Source organism: Panthera pardus, unplaced genomic scaffold, assembly GCF_024362965.1.
Source record: "Panthera pardus isolate Hobbes unplaced genomic scaffold, ASM2436296v1 HiC_scaffold_3, whole genome shotgun sequence".
Taxonomy (NCBI): Eukaryota; Metazoa; Chordata; class Mammalia; order Carnivora; family Felidae; genus Panthera; species Panthera pardus.
The window spans coordinates 32,065,029-32,086,464 of record NW_026526876.1 but is presented as its reverse complement, the minus strand read 5'-3'; the positions used below and the strand labels follow the sequence as shown (position 1 = coordinate 32,086,464).

Below are 21,436 nucleotides of genomic sequence, written 5' to 3'. Positions count from 1 at the left end.
CCCGGAAAACAAAAACTTCCAGACTCTGAATTTAAAAGTCAGGGGTGCTTGGGGCACCTGGGCGGCTCAGCTGGTTAAGTGTCCTACACTTGATCTCGGCTCAGGTCGTGATCTCTCGGTGCGTGAGCTGACAGTGCAGAGCCTGCTTGGGATTCTCTCTCTCCTCTCTCTCTGTCTCTCGCCCACTCACGCTCTCTCTCTCTCTCTCAAAATAAATAAGTAAATGTTAAAAAAAGTGAGGGGGGCTTAGTGTATGGTCAAGATTCCTTTATTAACAAAAGAACCCATCTTTTGTTTACAGAACTTCAATGATTTTATAAGCCATAGGTTAGGGACACGGACAGCTAAAATTTTACAAGGGGACACGGAGACGATGTGGTTGCATCTTGTGGAAGAACATTCTTTGCTACAACGATTACATTTGCACCCCCACATTTTGAAGACCCTAAAGGGGGGCACCTTGATTCTCAGTGCTTTCTTTCTTCCCCTTTTTCTTTGTTTCTAGACATTGTCTGGGTGATCCTCACATGGGCATCACAGGGTTGCACCTAGAGAGAGCGTGGCTCTGCAGGGAAAAAGGCCCGGGAACGTTGCTTTTTTATTGATTTTATTTCTCCAAGAGTTTTCTTACTAAGTGAATTAACCTTGCACAGTTAACTTGATGTCATCTTAAGAAAATATATGAAATATGCTTTAGAAAAAAATTACACATGCTCTAACCAGCCATCTCATTTGGCGATCATTTTCCCCAGCGTCTGTCCTCGCGGGATGGGGAGGTGGGGTTCTTTTTACATGTGAGTGATTAAATCTACACACAAGAGCTCCAAACTCTTGCTGACCTCCCTCTGCGACACCAGCTGGTGTTGGGAGGCAGCGTACGAGGCAGGCCGAGGTCTCTCTCGAAGGCTCCAGTCGCCCCAGGCTGTTTGGCCATCAGTCCCCGGAGGGTCACCCCAGAAGATCTGGGCGGTCCACGTACATAAACTTAGCAGCTCCTCCCATAATGACAGCAATTGTGGAACACATCAGAAGGGCTCCGATGTATCCCATGGAGAAAGAGGGATTGTTTTTCTGTCCCTGTTTGCAGACAGCATCCTTTGAAAGCACAGGATACTTCCGCTCCAAGGATCCACATTTCTAGGTCCTCACTCACTGGCCCTAGAGTGATCTCTTCATCCTCAGAACACAGGGGACACTTTCCAGCCCTCGACTCAATAATGTGAGCGTCTGCGTAGGTTTTCAATCCAAAAACTGTGGATTGAAAAGGAGTAGCTAGATGCTCAACAGTCCCAGCCGCATCCCTGAATGGACTCTGAAGAAGTGTTGTCCTGGGTCCGTTCTCAGCCACCCAGTCAAGTCAGCACGCACGGGCTGGTGCGGGGACCGCTTACACCAGCCTGTTTTTCTGACAGTTTTCTGACAGTCATAAACTTGGCCACTCAGACAACAGATTTGGGAGACAAGGACTGAGTTTCTGTCCTCAACCCTCCTCACACTGACTCTCCCTGGGGTTTGGGGGTAACCGAAGGCCCCCAAAGCCTCAGATATGGAACCCAGAAAGGAAGGGTGGTCCAGGGGGTGCGTGTGTCCTAGTCGTTTCCTTTCTTTTGGAACATTTGCTTTCACAGGTCACTAGTTGGTCCCAGGGCTCCTTTCCCAGCAGATCAGGTGGTGTCCAGACCTGGAGAGGAGGTCTGGCTGGGGTAGGAGGAAGGTGGGAGCAGGAGGTGTGGGCAGCAGCCGAGACACCCTGAGCAACGGTGCGCCCAGAGCTGTTCCCCAGATTCGCTCGGGTTCAGTCCAATCAGGCTGCTGTAGGATTCCGCAAGAAATGTGGGAAGCCAAGGGCTTGGGGCAGAGCAAAACTGGATAGAACTTTCTGGGAAACTTCAAGGCTTCCAGGAATGCTGGACAGCTTCACGTTTAAGAGTCACTGCAAGACGTGGAGAGGTGGCCCTGGGGTGGGTGGGAGAAGGTGAAGGTGGGGTTGGGGTGAGGGTAGTTGGGGAGGGGGCTCAGTCCTCAGTCTTTTGTTCCTCCACAGAGACTCTCACTCTGAGCTTGGAGAGGCGGCAGAGTCCCCATCCTCTGGGTCCTGCCCACTGGGGGAGATAGGCTGACCCCCTTTCACACGTTTCCACTTCATCCTTCGGTTCTGGAACCACACTTTGACCTGGCAGAGGAAGCAAAGGCACCTGGTCACTTCAAGGCAGGTGCCACTACCTCCCCGTATGGATGCTCGAGCCAGCAGGTCGTAGTTCCTGGGACCCCCAACTTGAACCTCTGCTTGCCCTGCCCCACTCCTCCAGAGGCACCAGGAACTGACACGACAGGGAGGACACATCAATCTGTCCAGATGCCTGTCTTGTGTCTCTTGACAAAGAAAGCCTGACAGTCTGGGGACAGGGTCTAAAAGGCACTCGGCATTGGCCCCACCCCCTTTCACATGCCCCGCCCCTCCTGTGGCAACATGCCTTCTTCCTCCTTCCCGCTTCTGTTACCCAAGGCTCTGGGAGAAGAGGATTACCACCTTCGTCCCCAGGCACATTTACGAAGCACTAGTCAGTTTAGATAGCTCCAGGCTGCTTACTCCCTCATCTGAGTTTCAGCACTGCCTGCAGGGTGTGGTCACGACCCTGTTTTACAGATGGAGACCTGGAGAGGTTAGGAGACACATCCCAGAGGTCACAGGGCTAGAAAGTGGTAGAGACAGGACCTGATCTTAGTTTTCTAAACCTAGCACTCCAGCAGAGCCCTTCATCAACTGAAAGTTGCTATCAAATATTATTATTATAAGACTTTACGCCATGTTAGAGTACGGGTGTGGATGGAATGCTCTGAGGGAAAGCCCGGAATGAAAGGCGTAGGAAGTTTTTTTTAGGGTGTGCCCAGGAACCAGCTAAAGAACTTATTAGAAATGCAGATTCCTGGTCCCACTTTATTATTACTGCAAAATGGCTCTCCAGAGTTACAAAATCTGCCTTTTATTTTTTTTTTTTTTACTTTTTAAATTTTGTTTAATGTTTATTTATTTTGAGAGAGAGAGAGCGGTTGGGGGAGAGGCAGAGAGAGAGGGAGAGAGAGAGAATCCCAAGCAGGCTCCACGCTTTTAGTGCAGAGCCCGACGCATGGCTCAATGCAGGGCTTGGTGTGGGGCTTAATCTCACAAACCATGAGATTGTGACCTGAGCCGACACCAAGAGTCAGACGCTTAACCGACAGAGCCACCCAGGTGACCCTTGAGTTGTTAATTTGATTTTTAAAGTAATCTCTGCACCCAACATGGGGCTTGAACTCACGACCCCAAGATCAAGAGTCACATGCTCTTTGGGCTGAGCCAGCCAGGCACCCCTTAGAGTCTGCATTTTAAGCAAGGGCCTAGACGATTTCAACGCACACTTTGGGAATAACCAGATAAGAGGTTCCAGCCCTGACTGCCTGTGAGAACCATCTAGAAGACCTTTGAAAAACTCCGATGTCCCAGACCAATGAAAACAATCTCTAGGGGTGAAGCCCAGACATCAATGTTATTCAGATCTCTGCGGGTAATTCTCAGGTAAGAGCCACAGTTGAGAACCACTGCACTGGGCAGAGAGGAGAAAAAGGAGAGGTGTGGGGGGACGTGGGGGGATGTGGGGGGGTGAGAGAGCAGAGGAAAGAAGGGACGACCGGAGGAGGAGGAGGGGCCCCTGGGCTGCACCTGCCGCTCCGAGAGGTCCAGGTTCACAGCGATCTCGTATCTCCGGAGCCGGGTCAGGTAGTTATGGTGAGCAAACTCGGCCTCAAGCTCCCGAAGCTGCTCCTTGGTGAAGGCTGTCCTCTCCTTTCGAGCCTTGCTGCTGCCATCAGGCTTCCCTCGGCTCTCTGGGTTGTCTGGGAAGAAAGCATCCCAAAGAGGAAGATGTGAGCCGCTGAGGTCTCCTCTGTTCCCTTCTATCCTTAAGAGTCAGGACATCTTTACCTTGTCTTTCTTATTTATTAAAAAAAATTTTTTTTTAACATTTATCTTTTGAGAGATGGAGAAAGAGCGCGAGCAGGAGAGGGGCAGAGAGACAGGGAGACACAGAATCCGAAGCGGGCTCCAAGCTCTCAAACCCACCAAGCATGAGATCATGACCTGAGCCAAAGTCAGACGCTTAACCAACTGAGCCACCCAGGCACCCTGTTTAATGATTTCTACTATCCAGCCCATCCTCCCCATCCCCAACCGCTTGGCTTTAGCAGTGGCCAGAAGCTTGTGGGGCAAGAGGTTCTAAAATAAAGGCTCTCTGCCCTCAGCGGCCTTACCATCACCTGGGAACGATCGGAAATGCATTATCTTCAGGTCTCATCCCAGACCTACTGAATCGGAAAGTTGGGGGGGGGGGTAGGGCCCAGCGGCCCCTACCAAGACTTCAAGGTGAATCTGACTTAAGGTCAAGTTTACAAACCACGGCTCTAAGACCACACTTCTCGAAGGATGCCACGGCGGCTGCCGCAGGGCCAGGAAGTTGGCAGACTTGCAGGATCTCAGGCCCTACCCACCACCTGCTGAATCAGAATCACATTTTAGCAAGATCCCCAGGGGAGTTGTGCGCCCACGGAAATTGAGAAGTGTGCTGCCTTAAGCTCCTTTCCCCCTTTGATCCCGGGAGGGGCCGGGTCTGGAAAGTTCTGGGCTCTGAGTTAGACACAGCAGGGCCTCAATCGTAACTGCCAACAGTGGTGGCGGGAGCAAGCCCCTTACACGTGTCAGCCACTCAATCCTCACGATAATTCAGCCAGGTGCGTTCTTGTATTAGCCCCAACGTATGGACCACAAAACTAAGCACAGAGAAGGTGAGCAAGCTGTGCAAGTTCATCCAGCCGGGCAGTGGCAGAGGCCGAACTCAAACCCAGGCAGTTTGACTCACATACTGTTGAAGTAAGATCCTTGTAGGGAGGATTTACAAACTGTAGAGTGCGGTACGAACGACAGGGACTGTATGTTCTCTCCTGAGCAAGGTGAGAGGCGTGTCTACCTTCACTTTGGTGGTGGGGCCGGAAGGAGACCCAGACACCGGCACAGGTACCCACGCGTGCCACTGTCCCGCGAATGGCTACAGGACCCACTTTGCCTGCAGGGCTCTAAAATTTAGAAGTCTTTTCGTTTCATTGTCCTTTCACAGACCAGGAGGCCTAGGCTCAGAGTCAGGTGCGTTATTGAAAACTGCGCCCCCACCTCGTTCCACGACCGCATCCCTGTGTGTGTGTGTGTGTGTCGGGCGGGTGTTGGGGGGAGGGCTTTTAGGCAGGGTGGGGGAGGGCAGGGAAGCCGTGCACACTCCCCACCAAGCAGCTACATTGCAAACAGGTGGGGAGGTGGAGACCCCTCGTCAACCCCATTCCATTCTGGAACTTCGGCCTTGGGTGTCGTTCCCGGCAGTTCCTTCTCTTGCTTTCCATCAGTCCGTGTTTCGGGTTCCAGTCCCTCCACCCCCACGTCCCGGTCCCGCCGCCCAGGAGCCAGGGAGAGGGGCCGGGGTGGCGGCTCCCGACGCGGTGAGGGGCGCACCGTGAAAGCGATCCGGGCGCCCCTGCAGGAACAGAGAAGACGGAGGAGCGCACCGCTCCCCCCCCCCCCCCACCAGGATCTCCCTGGCTCTGGAGAAGGCTGGCCCAGACCCCTCCGGAAGCCGGAACGTGGGCCGGGTGGGGGGGGGGGGGGGCGGGGAAGGACGCGCAGCCCCGGGGACCGGGGACCGGGGATCCCAGGCAGTCCGAAGGAAGGCCTTGGCAGCCTCCGGCCGCGGGTGGGGGGCGGGGGGAGACAGCCTTTCCGGAGCACATCCTGGCCGGCCTTTTCCCATCCCCGCCTGACCCACAGCTCACAGTGGTTCCCAGCTCTTCCCTGTCACAATGAGTGAGTGTAAAACCACGCGGCCGACTCACGTGCCAAGGTTGAGTCCTTGGTCTCCTTGCTGGGGCCTTTGAGGAAGTCACTTAACCTCTCTGGGCTTCAGTTGCCTCCTCCAGAAATAAAGCACCTACCTCCCAGGGTTATTGGAAAGCCTGGACCAGCTCCTGTGTGTGGAAACTGCTTTGGAGACTTTAAAGTGCATGACAAAGAAAAAAGTATTCTTCCAATTCTTCGGCTCCCCGAGATGCCATCTGAGGGGCTGTGGTTTCTTGAAGGCTTCTGTGTCGTCAGATGCATTTAATCCGTTCCACAAAACACCCCCAGGAGCATTATTATCCCCTTTAGCACTGTCGTGTGAAATTTGTGAAAATTTGATTAACAGGGTTCTCTTTTTCCCCGCCAGAGACTGCTTTTTCCCACATGCTCCTGTACCTGGCACAGTATTTGCTAAACATTTGCTAAATCCTACTCAGTGTACTGAGGAGGAAGTGGCCTCGGAGAGGCCCAGGCACTTGCCCAGTGTGCCCAGCAGTGTTTTGGGGGAGGGGGGAGTGCAGAACCGAGACTGGGACCCAGATCCCTTTGACTAGAGGTGTGGTGGTCAACGCTGGCCTCGGTCTTCCATCATCCATCTGGCACGGCTTGATCTGGACTCGCAGCTCCGCCTGTCTCCACATCCAGGGCTCCTGGAGGCCGTGTCCCGGATGGATGCCCACACCTACACTCCCCTTCTTCTGGGCCCGCACAGGTGCGCCCGGGTTCCTATGGAATCCCCAGAAAACAGCCCCTGCCCCCGCCCCTGCCCAGTCCTGCACATAATCCTCCCAGGAGACCCAAGAGAGAGGAGGGGAGGTAGGGAGAGGACCCCTCTGTGTTGGTCTTGGACTGGTTCTTGGACCTCTCTCTGCCCACCTCCCCTCTCCTCTTATTGTCCTGATTTAGGCACTGGGCCTCAGCCTGGGAAACAGTAATGGGGCAGAGAAGCCGGAGCCGGGGAGTGAGCGAGCCATTCCGTGAATGGGGAAGAAGACCTTTCATCACTGTTAGAAATGACAGAAGGGCCTGAAGTACGGGGGACAGAAGTGGAAGTTCTGCTTTGTTCACCATTTTCATCAAGATCGAAAAAGAAGGATGAGGACAAACCCTGAGCCATTTCTGGCTCGGGGTGTTCGGTCTGCCAGCTCCCTCCTGTGCACAGTTCACATGCACACTGCCCTCAGGATAGTTTGACCCCAGGCGAGTACACCTTTGTTGGGGGGCCTCCTTCCCACCCTGGGCCTCAGTTTCCCCATGCGTAAGAGCATGGGGCTGGGCTGGGTCTTCGCGCCCCTGAGGAGCTGGTGTCAGGGTCCTTCCCCAGTATGCAGCCTGGCATCCCCTTCTTGTCTCCCTACTCTCTCTTCTGTTGAGAACCCCTGGCCTTGAACTTGAGGCCCCTCCAGTTTCAAATATTCTTGTCTGGGCCCCTAGTTCCTCCCTTCAGTCAGATCCGAAGTCATGCTCTCTGCTCTGTTCCAAGGCCGTCCTTGGTCTTCCCAAGGTCCTCAGCACAAAGGTCAGGGCCGTGCCAGGGAACCTCTACCTCCCTCTGGTGTGCAAAGCTCCCCTCCCGGAGCTGAATGGGAGATTCAGATTCTCTCCTTGGAGAATCTGGGCCTTAGCAGGCTCTAAAGAAGGCTCTCTGACCTGGGGCAACTCTCTTAAGTTCTCTGAACTGCCTTCCTTTGCGAAAAAAGCATATCTACATCCACGGCAATCAGCAGGGGTAAAATGCCACGGGTAACGCGTGTTAACCCCTAGCACGGCGCTGGGTGTGCCGTAAGGCTCCGTCCGAAAGAACCACGAGAAGAGAAGAGGTTCTCCCGGAGACGAAATTCCAGACGTGAGTCACGGTGGAGGTTAGAGATGAGACTTGTCAAGGTACCCCGTCTCCAGAGCTGTGTGGAAGCGATGCCTTTTTAACGTCTGGCCTTTTAGCTGTTTTCCCTTCTCCACTATGTCTCTGCATCTCTGCTTGGATCTGTGTCTCTGGCCACCATTATGTCAGCCTTGCGGTGGAGGTGGGGGTGGGGGGTGGCAGGAGGGGAAGTGAATGATTCCAGGCACAGTAACTAAAGCATCGATCAGAATCACACCCCAGCCGTCCTGGTCCTGCTTCTCTTTCCAGGGCAGGGGTGCGTTTTCCAGGACTGCAGAGGGATGGGCTGGTGCTCCGCCGGCCTGCCTCTGTGGCTCAGGAGGAGCGGCCCGCCCTGCCCGGCCCCTGCACCACCCTCCCAGCCAGCCAGTGGGGCCACGATGGAACGGTCGTGCCCGGAGAAATGCAAACAGGATGTATGTGTGATTGTGGTTTCCACCGTGAGCTTTTCCACCATCCAAGGCAAATTATTTCATAAATAGCTGTCAGTTTTGGCAGGCCTTCCTAAAGTTAGCAGACAGCTTTATCGGAGCTACAAGGAAGTTCAGACAGACGCTGGGGAACATGCCTTTTTGGAGGCCTGTATCCCTACTCCCCAGTTGTCATGGCCATTTTCCATAAATTTCTGTCCAAGACGATAGAAAGCCACAGGCTCTGCATTCAAATAACAACTTTGCCGTTGACAATGGGTCTCTTTTCCCCAGAGATAAACATCTTTGGGGCTTTCACATTTACTGCAGCATCATAGAACAGTAGCACTGGAAGAGGCTTAGAGCTATCTCCAGTCACCTTTCCATTTACAGGGGAGCCTAGAGTAGGTGAGAGAGGGCCTAAGACACAGCTAGTTAGCGGCAGGGCTAGACCTCAAACCCAGATTCCCTCGACAGGAAGCTCTTCCACATCTTGGGCTCCTTCCTGTCGTGTCCTCTTAATTATTCTGTAGGGCAGGTAAGGTACACACCAGCCCATTGAACCGATGAAGAAATGAAGACCCAGAGACTGAAAGGCTTGGTGGAATTGCCCTGGTACCAGTCTGGGGCTACGGCCAATATGTCGCATTGTGCAGGGGGGACGGTGAGCAAAGAGACTGTGCTCACTCCAGGGACATGTCCGTTGTGCGTCCATGTCTGATTCCCTGAGACTCCCCAGGGAGGAGAAAGGGAGGAGACACCTGGGGCATGCTGTCAGCAGGCGAAACCTTGGCAAACCCTCTGAAAATGGCAAATGTGGCTTCCTGGGCTGTCACAGTGCGGGCCTTTGACGTCCTTGTTAGTTCTGATACTTTCAATTTCGGGAGGAGTCAAAGTGCATCAAAGTAGACTGGACCCAGATGGAGCCAGCCCAAGACGAGGTGCACTTTTGTGTCCCAGGACGTCCTTGGCTTCCTGGGATTGGCCTGCCTGTCTCACTGGGCCCCCGTGAGCTCCACCCACCTCCAGGTCCGGGCCCTTTCCCTCTCCTATGGGTGCTCCAAAAGACATGGGGAGGGTTCACAGCCTCTTTGAGGAGCCCAGGAGTAGGTGGGGGGAATTCAAAGTATGTTTCCTGGGAGAGAAGCAGATTGTTCTGGAATGGAAATGCCTGGTGCTATAGTCCTTGCTGAAGGACCCGGGTGGGGTGGGGCAGTGGGGGTATGCGGTGGTGAGGGAGAGGGGAATCGACGGGCGATGAGATGGGAGTGTAGATGGCCGTGGAATAAGGGAGCACAGAGGTGAAGGGGAAGGGGGGCCGTGGAAATGAGGGCCGGGAGCAGCAGCAAGCCTCTGAGATGGGCGGGGGGGAGGCACGGGCGGCTCTGGGCTTTGTTTGTGTTTATAAGTTCCAGATGTAGCCCTCAGCTGTCACCAAAGGAAGTGTGGGCTTCAGGACCAGACCCCACTGCTCACACTGTCCCTCCACCACTGTGCTCAAGGAACACAGGGACACCATGAAATAGAAAAGGCTGGGGAGGGGGCGGGGGAGGAATCCTGGCCGGAGGCCAGGGAAGCCCAGCTCAGGGGGCAGAAAGGGCACTGGGGGACAGGCGCTGCTTCAGGGGGGTCGGCAGGGGAAGGAAGAACTGTTTTGCTTCTGGAATCGTCCCCGCCCCCCTGGGCCCAGATGTCCTGACTTATTCAAGCCAGAGAAATAGGTGAGTAGGGCGGGACTCCTGAGCCCCTGGCCTGGCAGGACGGTGGGCAGGCCTGAGTTTGCTCCTCGCTGACCTTCTTACAGCCCGTGAGCTCTTCGGACCCTTTTGTGTTAGATGCTGGTCAGAATTGTGCTGCTTTGGTGGATACTGACTTTCTGCAGAACTTCCAGACCGTATCTGGCTGGGGCCCGAGGGGACTCAGGCACAGGGTTTGTGCTGATGCCTCTGAGTTCAGACAATGGCCAAGGCCTCGAGTCCTGATCTGGGCCCTGATCTCTGCCTGACTGTGGGGGGCAGGAGCTTTCACCAGGCGGGATGTGGAGTACCTGTCTCTCCTTCCACACTGGCCGCTCTGGCTCCTAAGGCTTCTTCCTCGCTGTGGGGGGGGGGGGGGGTCTGGAGTTGGAGTTGGAATGAGGGGGGCTGCAGCCGTTGCGTGCCCCTCAAGCCACACCCTGCCCAGCACTGCAGTGACCCTGGACCAACGAGCCCTCAGAGACAAGGCAGAGCCAGCTGGTGACGGGCTTCAAAGGCTCCCTCTGACCTCGGGTCCCTGCCTTGCCAGGTTTTGAGCACAGGTGACCTGGGATGCAGCCAGGGTCGGGGAAGACTTTGAAAAGAGAAGGGTTGCTCATTTGTGGGCTTGGAAACAATGGATTGAAGGGTTACCAAGTGCTGGCTGTGTCTTTACATCTACGATCTCATCTTGTCCCACAGCAACCTTGCGAGGTAGACCCGTGATCCTCATTTTTCAGAGGAGGCTGGGACTCGGTGGGGTCTAGCACTCGCCGGAGCTCATACAGACGGGAAGCTGAGGATCTGGGACTGCGTCCAGCTCTGCCCTGTCAGTGCACTTGACATTAGCCCCCCGAGCCCCTCCCCCCACCCTCTTTACTAGGCTGCAGCCCAGCACGGAGGGTGGGCACGGACGTGACATCACCCGGCATGGTACTCTGCGACCCAAGTGACACTGAGGTTGTCCGTTCATTCCATTATCACCTCATTTCCTTCTTCCTGTGTCAAACAGCCCACTTCTTCAAAGATTCATTCGTGGGGCACCTGGGTGGCTCAGTCGGTGGAGTCCATCTCTTGGTTTCGGCTCAGGTCATGATCTCACGGTTTTGCGAGTTCAAGCCCTGTGTCAGGCTCACGGCGCAGAGCCTGCTTGGGATTCTCTCTCTCCCTCTCTCTCTCTCTCTCTCACTCTGCCCCTCCTCAACTCGCGCTCTTTTAAGATAAATAAATAAACCTTAAAATAAATATAAAGATTCATTCCTAAAAGTGTCTTTCCTTGTAGGTGTAAGATAAGAATGTAAGGATCTTTTTGTAGCCAGAAACAATGCTCTGAGTGGAAAAGCTCCAGTGGCCAACAGGACCCGGGGCTAAGAAAGTTCTGAGGTCATGCACCCCTGAGATGCTGCTTTCACTTAAGTGGAGCCTTGGTGCCACAGCTAGAACCTTGCCCTTGTTTTTACACCTCCTGTTTATGGGCTGAATTGCCCCCTCCTCCCCCATATGTTGAAGTCCTAACTCCCAGGGCCTCAAAATGGGACTGTATTTGGAGATAGTGTCTTCAAAGAGATGATTAAGTTAGAATGAAGCCATTAGGGTGGACCCTGATCCAATCCGACTGGTGTCTTTGTAAGTAGAGGAGATTAGGACACAGAGAGAGACACCAAGGATGCCCACACACAGAGAAAAGACCACGTGAAACCATGGCAAAAAGACGGCCATTTGTAAGCCAAGCAAAGAAGCCTCCCGAGGAAACAAACCTGCTGCCATCTTGATCTTTGGCTTCTAGTCTCCAGAGCTATGAGAAAATAAGCGTCTGCTGTGTAAGCCGACCAGCGTATGGTGTTTTGTTACGGCAACCCGGGCAGACTGAGATGCCCCTAAATCCCCGGAGCCAGCGTTCGCCTCTGAGGAGAGGGACCAAGGCCAGGAGGGGTGCTTGGCAAGGCTGATGCCAGTCCACAGGAGACTTCTCTGCAAATTAGAAAAGGTGCCCTTTCCTCTAGACCTGAAACACAGCCACACATCCGTATGACAGCTGGGCCCTCCAGCTGCCCAGCCATCGCAGCCCCCCTAACTGTCCTAGTGGTGAGTCCACCATATTTTTCTGCCACAGAAGCTCTACTTGCTTCCCAGCCTTGGTGGCCCTGGTACTTGGGAGCTGACCTGAGTACCTTGTGGGGCACTCCTGCAGAGAAGTGGCCAGCCCAGTGGCTGTTCGTTGTGTCTTTCTGGCCCCAGCACTAGCCCTGACCCTGGGCTGGTTTTATGATTGAAGTCCGGCTGTCTGCACACTGTTTCCTGAGCGAGACTGTAAAAGTCCTGATGAATTTTACAGGAGTTCATCACACATGGTGGAAACCCCCGGGGCCAGGTGGCACAGCCACTCTCAGAGAGAAGGTGAGAAAAATGAATGGATGGACAGACGGATGGATGCCAGGCTGTAACAGAGGTTATTGACCAGACATTGAATGAGCTCCTCCCGTGGTAAATGTTCTAGTCGGTGCTAGGGAGACTGCATAGGGAAACCAGTTATCGTTCTGGCCCTCCAGACACCTCAGTTTTAGGGAGAAGGGAGCCATATGCTGTAGCTCTGGATGAAAGGCAAACTGGGTTTGATGCAGAAATGGAGGTACAAAGAAGGCATGTTCTGTGTCTTGGGAGAGGGAGGTCAGTAAAGGATCCTTGGACACTCACCAAACTACAAACAGCAGGGGATTGTCTCAATATAATAAAGGCCGTATATGAAAATCCCACAGCCAACATCATACTCAATTGTGAACCAAAAACAAAACAACAACAGCAACAACAAAAACCAACGTACAATGAAAGAAATAAAATGCATGTATTTTGGAAAGGAAGAAGTAAAAATGATCTCTGTTGACGCATGACACGATCTTGTACGTGGAAACCCCGAAAGATTCCATAAAGAAAACCTCTCGGAATTAACGAACGAATTCAGCAGAGTTGCAGGATACAACATCAACACACAAAGATCAGCTGTGTTTCTATCCACTACCAGTGAACAATCTTGAAAGGGATATTAAGGAAACAATTTACATTGACAATGGCCTCACTTACTCGATCCCTAGCAAAATCCCAATGGCATTTTTTGCAAAGATGGAAAAAAAAAATCATCCTAAAATTCATATGGAATCTCAAAGGACCCTGAGCAGCCACAACAATCTTGAGAAAGTGAAACAGAGGGAGGCCTCACAACTTTCTGATTTTTAAAACATATTACAAATCTGCAGTAATCACAACAGTATGGCACTGGCATAAAGTCAGACGTGTAAAACGATGGAACAGAATACTTATGAAGTCAGCCCTCACATATATGGTCAGATGAGCTTCAACAAGGCTGCTAAGGCTACACGGTAGGGAAAGGATGACTTTCCATAAGCGATGTGGGGAAAACTGGATATCTACATGCAAAAGAATGAAGTTGGACCCTTACTTAACTCACAGCATATTAAAAAATTAACTCAAAATAGTTTAAAGACCTAAACATGAGATTTAAAACTGTGAAGCCTCTAGAAGAAAACATGGGGAAAAATCTTCATGACGTTAGGTTTGGCCATGATTTCTTGAATATAGCACTAGAGGCACAGGCAACAAAAGCAAATATAGAGAAATGAGACTACGTCAAACTTAAAAATGTCTATGCAGCGGAGGGAGCAATCAACAGAATGTAAAGGCAAGCTACAGAGCGGGAGAAAATATTTGCAAACCATAGACTGATAAGGGATTAATATCCAGAATATATAAAGAACTCCTACAAGTCAACAGCAAAAGGCAGGCAATCCAACTAATAAATGGGCAAAGGACTTGAATAGACATTTCTCCAAAGAAGATCTACAACGGGCCGACAAGCATATGCAAAGATGTTCAACATCACCAAGCATTAGGGAAATGCACATCAAAACCATGATGAGTTATCATCTCATCATGTTAGGAAGGCTACGGTCAAACAAACAAACCAAAACCAACCAACCAACCAACCAACCAACCAACAAACAAAACAGAAAAGAACAAGTGTTGGTGAGGTTGTGGAGAAATCAGAACTCTTGTGCACCGTTGGTGGGATTGGAAAATGGTGCAGTGGCTATGGAAAAGGGTATGGAGGTTCCTCAAAAAATTAAAAATGGAATTACTGTGGGATCCAGCAATTCCACTTTAAAGTATGTATCCAAAAGAATTCAAAGGCAGAATTTTAAAGAGATATTTGCACACCAATGTTCATTGTGGAATTATTCATAATGGCCAACTTGGGAGCAACCCAAGTGTCTGTCCATCAACAGGTGAATGGATATAGCCAAGGTGGTATATACATACAATGGGATATTATTCAGCCTTAACAAAGAAGGAAAGCCTGTTATCTGCTGCAACACGGATGAAGCTGGAGGACATCGTGCTAAGTAAAATAAGTCAGTCACAGAAAGACAAATACTGCGTGACTTCACTTACACGAAATATCAAAAGTAGTCTAACTCTTTTTTTTAGATCAGCCTTTAATAACGCTTGGTATTAAAAGGCAAAGTGAAATGGGTTTAACTTTGGCCTAAACTAACTCCGTGTTCTGTTCGGATTTACTCTTCATCCAATATAATGGTACAGCCCCACCTCAGCCCACCCCCTGGCCACCCCCTCCTCCCGCCCCCACACCTTGAGGCACAGAAACAGAAAGTTGAATGCTATTTGTCAGGCCTGGGGAGAAGGAAAAGGAGAGAGTTGTTTTTCAATGGATTTAGGATGTCGGTGTTGTGAGATGAAAAAGTTCTAGAGATTTGTTGCAGGACAATGTGTATAGATTTAATACTACTGGGCGGTACACTTAAAAATGATCACGATTTGGGGCGCCTGGCTGGCTCAGTCAGAGGAGCATGCAACTCTTGATCCCGGGGTTGTGAGTTCGAGCCCCACATGGGGTGTAGGGATTGCTTAAATAAATAAAACTTAAAAAAATATTTTAAAAAATGATCACGATGGTAGGGGTGCCTGGGTGGCTCAGTTGGTTAAGCGTCCGACTTCGGCTCAGGTCATGATCTCACCATTCGTGGGTTTGAGCCCCATGTCAGACTCTGCTGATAGCTCAGAGCCTGGAGCCTGCTCCCGATTCTGTGTCTCCCTCTCTCTCTGCCTCTCCCCACCACCTCTTGAAAATAAATAAACATTTAAAAAAAACTTGTCTTGGGGTGCCTGGGTGGCTCAGTTGGTTAAGCGTCCGACTTCAGCTCAGGTCATGATCTCGCGGTTCATAGGTTTGAGCCTTGTGTTGGGCTCTGTGCTGGGCTCTGTGCTGACTGCTCAGAGCCTGGAGCCTGCTTCTAATCGTGTGTGTGTGTGTGTGTGTGTGTGTGTGTGTGTGTGTGTCTGCCCCTCCCCAGCTCTCACTCTGTCTCTCTCTCTCTCAAAAATAAATATTTAAGAAAAATGATCACGATGGTAAGTTTTATTTATGTGTTTTTTTTATCATAGTATGTATGTATTTTTTTTTTCAAAGATTTTATTTTTAGGTAATCTCCATACTCAATGTGGGGCTCAAACTCACACCTCTGCGATCAAGAGTCACATGCTCTACCAACTGAGCCAGCCAGGTGCCCCTGATCATAATTTTTAAAGTGGAGATTTCAAATACAAGACATCCCATGGTAAGAAATCTCAGGAGAGCTCCTCTGTGCCATTATAAGCTATATATTTAGAAAATCAGCACCGGTTCTAATGGACACTAAAAGCTGCAACTTCTCAGCGACAGCTTCCACTGAAATGATGCTAGGTACAAGGGGAGCCGTAGCTTTTAAAAAAGAGAGGAAAGATTCTTCGAGGCGGTGATTTTCGAGCTGGATGTTAACATCAGAAGGGTTTCAACAGGCAGAGGAGTGGGAGACGGGGAGAATGCTTGAAGCAAGGGAAAGTTCTTCAGGCAAATGAGGTTGGGAGGAGAAAAAGGGGGGTGCGTTTGCAGGGCAAGTGAACTCATGTGGCTGGAGGCAGTAAGGAGACAGGACAAAGCGAGTCTGAGGAAGGCAGGGGGAGTACGTGAGAGCACTAGCCAGCAGAGCTGAGTCCCAGCATGGTGGGGGTGGGGGTGGGGGTGGGGGTAGAACCTCTCCCAGGCGGGAGATCGGATTCACCTACAGCCAGGCGGATCACGCGCGACCTTCCCTTGAACCCCGCCAGGAAATCACCGCGAAATCCCTCATTCCCATAAATTAAAGACGACCACGGTAGCAAGACAGATCGACAGATCGAGGGCAAACAACAGTGGCCTCACAGCTGTCCCTGCCAGCAGGGATCTTTAACACCCATGGGCCCTGGGGCTGGGAGTGTTTGCGGTAAGACAACATCACACTGGTCTCCTAAATCAGTTTTGTGCTGTGAACCAACAGAAGGTCTCTGAGTGGGAGCCAGAGACCCCTGCTTTCCTGATCATTTATTTGAGCTAATCAGCTCCACTTCTAGTGGGGGTTGATAGGGGAGCAGCTGGGACTGGCAGAAGGAGAGGGAAGAGCAGAGAACGTTCCTCTTGAAACAAACTTCCAGTAACTTTCTGTTACTGGAGCCGCCTCCGCCGGCCAGTACGGGGCCCTTTCGCCAGGCACGACTCACCCCCCAACCTTCCCAGCAGAACTCTGGGGTCCAAGCTCCTAACTGAGGACAACTGGATTTTGGGACGAGGGATAACTGCAAGACGTTCCCATGTCTTATACCCAAGTTCAGCAATTTCTGAGTCAGTGTATTTGAAATATTCACTTCCATCGACCCCCTTATGTTCTGAAGGTTGGTTCTGGAAACATGGGCCTAATAACATTCAGAGCGGCTATTTATTGAACTCATGTGCCAGGCACAGTGCTAACCTCAGGGATCAGTGCATTTAACCTTCACAGTGACTCTGTATGGAAGGTGCTTTTGTTATGATACCATTCTGCAGCTGGGGAAACAGAGGCTCAAAGCAATGAAGAAGTTTTCCAAAGTCACGCAACCTGTCTGCCTGCCTCGTGAAGAATTCTGGAAAACACATTTCTTTTTTTTTTTTATGTTTATTTATTTTTGAGAGAGACAGAGTGTGAGCAGGCAAGGGGCAGAGAGAGACAGAGACACAGAATCTGAAGCAGGCTCCAGGCTCTGAGCTGTCGGCACAGAGCCCCATGTGGGGCGTGAACCCACAAACAGTGAGGTCACGACCTGAGCTGAAGTCGGACGCTCAACCAATTGAGCCACCCAGGCGCCCCATGGAAAACACATTTCTAATCCATGGTTGATTAATCTTCAGAGATAGTTTAGCAAGGGCACGTGAGACACTCGCACAGCGCAAAATGCGGGTGGTGTCAAACCCTCAGTAATCAAGAGAAATAATATCTTAATGCAACGTTTTTAAAAAATCAAAGTTAAGGGGCCCCTGGGTGGCTCAGTTGGCTAAGCGTCCGACTTTGGCTCAAGTCAGTCATGATCTCGCGGTTCGTGGGTTCGAGCCCCGCGTCGGGCTCTGTGCTGACAACTCGTAGCCCGGAGCCTGCAGCCTGCTTTGGATTCTGTGTCTCCCTCTCTCCCCACCCCTCCCCCCTGCCCCCGCTTGTGTTCTCTCTCTCAAAAATAAATAAGAATAAATAAATAATTTAAAAACTTAATGTGGAAAAAAAAATCCCTGCGGAACAAAATATCAGAATTTTAAATAGAGAATGCAAGCCGTGACTCAGGATCAGTGGAGTGGGATGGGGGTTCTTTCCGGGTTTGTTTCCCGTGAGCTGGATTCCAGATTCCTAGAGCTGGCTGTGAACCTTGCTCACCTGCTTTCCCCTTTCTTCGGGCTCTTAAGAAGCTGATTTTTCCTGCCTCGGCCCCCTCCAGTTCAATTCCAAAGGGAAAGACTCAAGCAACTAGCTGGGCTGTAAAGATTCCCAAGCTGAACAGAGAGAGTGGGTCGGGAAGCCTAAGAATGAATGAAACTCAGCTTGCCGTGCCCTGCCCGACTGCTGTTGCCATCGCTGCTGCTCCTGAGGGGACCCGGATGGACGGGGATCCCGGGGCCCATGAGAATCTGCACCGCCAACCCCCCCCCCCCCACCAGAGGCTGACCCTGTGAAGAGCTGCAGGGCATTCAGTGGAGGGTGTCCTTGTGCTCTTGGGATGGTCACCTGCTTGGCACGGGAGCTCACTCCCTAATGCAGTGCCACAGGCCACTCGCCCGAAGGAATGATGACACATTTGGGTCTGGCTGAAACACAGAATGATTTTGCCTCAGCCCAGCCCCTTGCCTGTGCCTTCTGGTGCCTCGGCTCCCAGTTCCCTGGAAAGCGGCTGCCCGCCCCTCCCCCTCCCCCTCCCCCTCCCCCGGGGTGGCTCAATCAGTTAACCACCGGCTCTTGATTTTGGTTCAGGTCATGATCTTGCAGGTTCGTGAGACCCAGCTCCGCGCCAGGCTCCACGTGCTCTTAGTGCGGAGCCTGTTTGGGATTCTCTCTCTCCCCCTCTCTCTGTCCCCCCACCGCCCCCAGCTCATGTGCGCTCTCTCTCAAAATAAATAAATAAACTTAAAAAAAAAAGTGGCTAGATGCATCGGGGGAAGATGTGGGCAGGGGAGGTACCGGGCAGGCGCCACGGAGGGGAGAGCTCTTCAACTGGGCACAGAGCCAAGTCGCTGAGAGTCCCTTGGCGAGGAGAAGCAGAAAGTGCCCCATCTCGGCACATCTCCAGCCAGGGCTAGGAATAGTTCAGGATTTAACCAGCTGGAGATTTAAAGGGCCCTCCTATCAGGCAGCCAGGAGGCCTGTGGTCACTATCATCCATCGTGAGCGTGTTGAGGGGCTTCTTTAAGCACGGAGAGTGAATATTTCCGAATGAGGATTCTGTTTGAAATCTGCTGAAAGGTGCGGGCTTTGGGGTCTGAGGTCTAGGGTTTGAGCTCGGTTCTAGGGTTACCAGATTTGCCCGGGATTGAGGGGTTTCCTGGGATGCTGGATTTTCAATGCTAGCCCCGGAAAAGTCCTGGGCAAATCCAGATTAAGTGGGTCACTATCTAGACTCCATTCTAGCAGGGTTCCCCTCAAACTCTGTCTCTCCTTTTCCACGCGTATAGGACGGAGATGCTGATCAGACCTGCTGTACCAACTTCACACACTGGCGGGACCCAAAAGAGCTAAGGTGTTTCATGCAGCACCTCGGAACCCCACACCCCGCCCCCCGCCATCAGAGCACATCCAATGCTAGACAGGCAGCTTCTTCTCCCTCTCAGTTTGAGCCCTTTGGGGTGTGAGACCTTTGCATTCATCTCTGCGTCCCCGGCGCCTTGGGCAGTGCATGGCGAAGAGAAGATTCTCTGGGAAGTCTGTGCTACATTGAAAGTGCTTCGCAAAGCAAAGCACAGAGTGCTCTTGTTGACTGGGTGGCACTCTCCTCTTCTACCTGCCCCTGTTTAGCCCCGTGAGAAGGTCCTCTAGAGGTTCAGACAGACAGACCCTGCTCCAAGGATGGCTGTGAGGAGGACACAGCGGGCAGTGGGGACAGGAGGCACGGGCACAGCCTTGTTCTTAACACGCTGACCTGCTCTCTTGGCCCAGGCACGGGCAGAGTGATACCTTGTGGGCAGTATGTCCCCAATCTTGATACCCCATCTCCTCCTTACCCCTTGCCTCTCCCATCCTGGTCCAGGCCTGCTTCTCTGCCTCTAGCCTCCTGGAGACATAGAGTCCTGGCTCTGCTTGACATCCCAGGGTCCCAGCCTCGTCCTAGCCCTCCGAGCCCCCATCTCAGCTGACTCCTCTGCCGAGCAAACCCTTTGGCTCTGGGACCATTTGGAGCCTCCCGGGGCATGGTGGGGAGAAGCATGAGCCAGAGGCAGCCCGGATTCAGGAAAGCCCCTCTCCAGCCCTTGCCCGCCTGCACTATCCCACGTATCCTCCCAATCTTTGTGGATCTTATTTCACTCACTTGCTGAAATAATCTTCCCGGGGTCCAGGGGTGCTGGGGGCGCAGAGACAAACCCCATCACCAGAGAATCCTGGACCTCTGAGTAGAAGGAACCCCAAAGGTAACTCCTGCCTTTGCGTAGATGAGAGATTATCGTTTGCAATTCCTGGTCAGGACAGCTCGGCTCAGAGAGGGAAAGCAACCAAGCAAAGGAATGTTCAGCTGCTCCTCAGCCACATACCTGAACTCTCCTTTTTCCGTCTGGTTGACTTCTTCTCCGTCTCGTGGGCAGTGCTCCCCAGGACCTCGTAGTCCTCGCCTGGGCCTCCCGTGGTGTCCACCAGGCCCGGGCTGCTGGCCCCCACGTCCCTGGAGCCCCCAGCTGGGCCCGGGTTGAGCCTGCGCCGGGCCTCTGAGACAGGGAAGTGCCAGTCGGGGGGCTGTGGGAAAGCGGGGTGCTGTTCAGTGAAGACGCGCTCCTCCCGGGGAAGGCTGTGTGGGGCGGCTGCCAGGCAGGAGGCTGAGAAGTCGGGGTACGCTGCCGTCGCTGTCGCCGGGAAGTCTGGTTTCTGGTGGAAGGAGAACGGTGTTGGCGGGTAGTGGGGCAGCCCCGAGGCCCCACTGCCTTCAGAGTGGGGATTTCGAAGGCAGCCCCAGACCGGGGCCGGGGGGGTGGGGGCTCCTCATGCAGCTGCTGGCCACGGGATCCATCTGGGGGGTCTGTCGCTGCGCGCCTCAGTCTTTTCAAAGTTTTGATTCTTACGCTTTTTATATTCAAGTTTTGAACAATGCCAAAAAAAAAAAAAAAAAAAAAAAGATAAATAAATAAGAGGGGAGAACGATCAACGGAAAATTCACCCCAGGAACCAAAACCAAAACGAAAACTGAAGTCTCTCCTTCAAGTAGGCACGCATGTGGCCAGCCACGCGTCTGGGTGCGGGCACACCTATGTCAGGCTTCACTCCTGGCCTCCTGCCCCTCCCCGACACGCCAGCCTGCCTAGTGGGGTCCCCTGCACGTGTATGTGTCGCCGATGACACTAAAACATTTTCACTGTGTCAGCCCAGACGCACCAGCTGATGAGCGCCCGTCCTGGAGCCCGCAGCAAATGCCTGCTGAGGGCTGGACCAGGGCTGTGAGGCACACTTTTAAATCCTGCGGTGGGGAGAGAGTGACACATTTCTGAAGTGAAACATGAGAGAGGAGAGGGAGGGGTTAACCAGCACACACACGATCCCCTCCAACCAAAACCCCGAGCAGGCAACTATTAATCATCAGAAACCTTATATGCACATCTAATGGGATTTGCAGATGGAGACTTTTAAAGAAACATTGTCTGTATTGCGTTTTTTTAATTTTAAGGGGAGAGAGCAGTGCGCGCACACACACAACTTCTTTAATGTGCCTCCTGTACGCTATGAAGTTATTTTATTGCGCTGTTAACAAAATTCCCCAAGTCTTGGATTTGGAAAAAGCCTGAAGTCAGATCCAGAATCCATCAAGTGCCAAATTCCAGGGAGTGAAGCAGGGAATAAATGCAAGAGACAAGTTTGCTGATTGCATTTGATTTAAAGGCCCTTCTGCTGCTGCT

At 52.3% G+C, this 21,436-nt stretch overlaps 1 protein-coding gene across 1 annotated transcript; it reads right to left on the bottom strand.

Annotated features, from left to right (window-relative positions):
- Positions 1-252: 252 nt before the first annotated feature.
- On the bottom strand, positions 253-21,004 carry MEOX1 (mesenchyme homeobox 1). The gene is given in 5 exon segments (XM_019434904.2): positions 253-2,173; positions 3,701-3,873; positions 20,087-20,516; positions 20,518-20,609; positions 20,919-21,004. Coding segments are annotated over 4 exon segments (765 nt in total). The 5' UTR covers positions 20,557-20,609; positions 20,919-21,004; the 3' UTR covers positions 253-2,050.
- Positions 21,005-21,436: the final 432 nt, after the last annotated feature.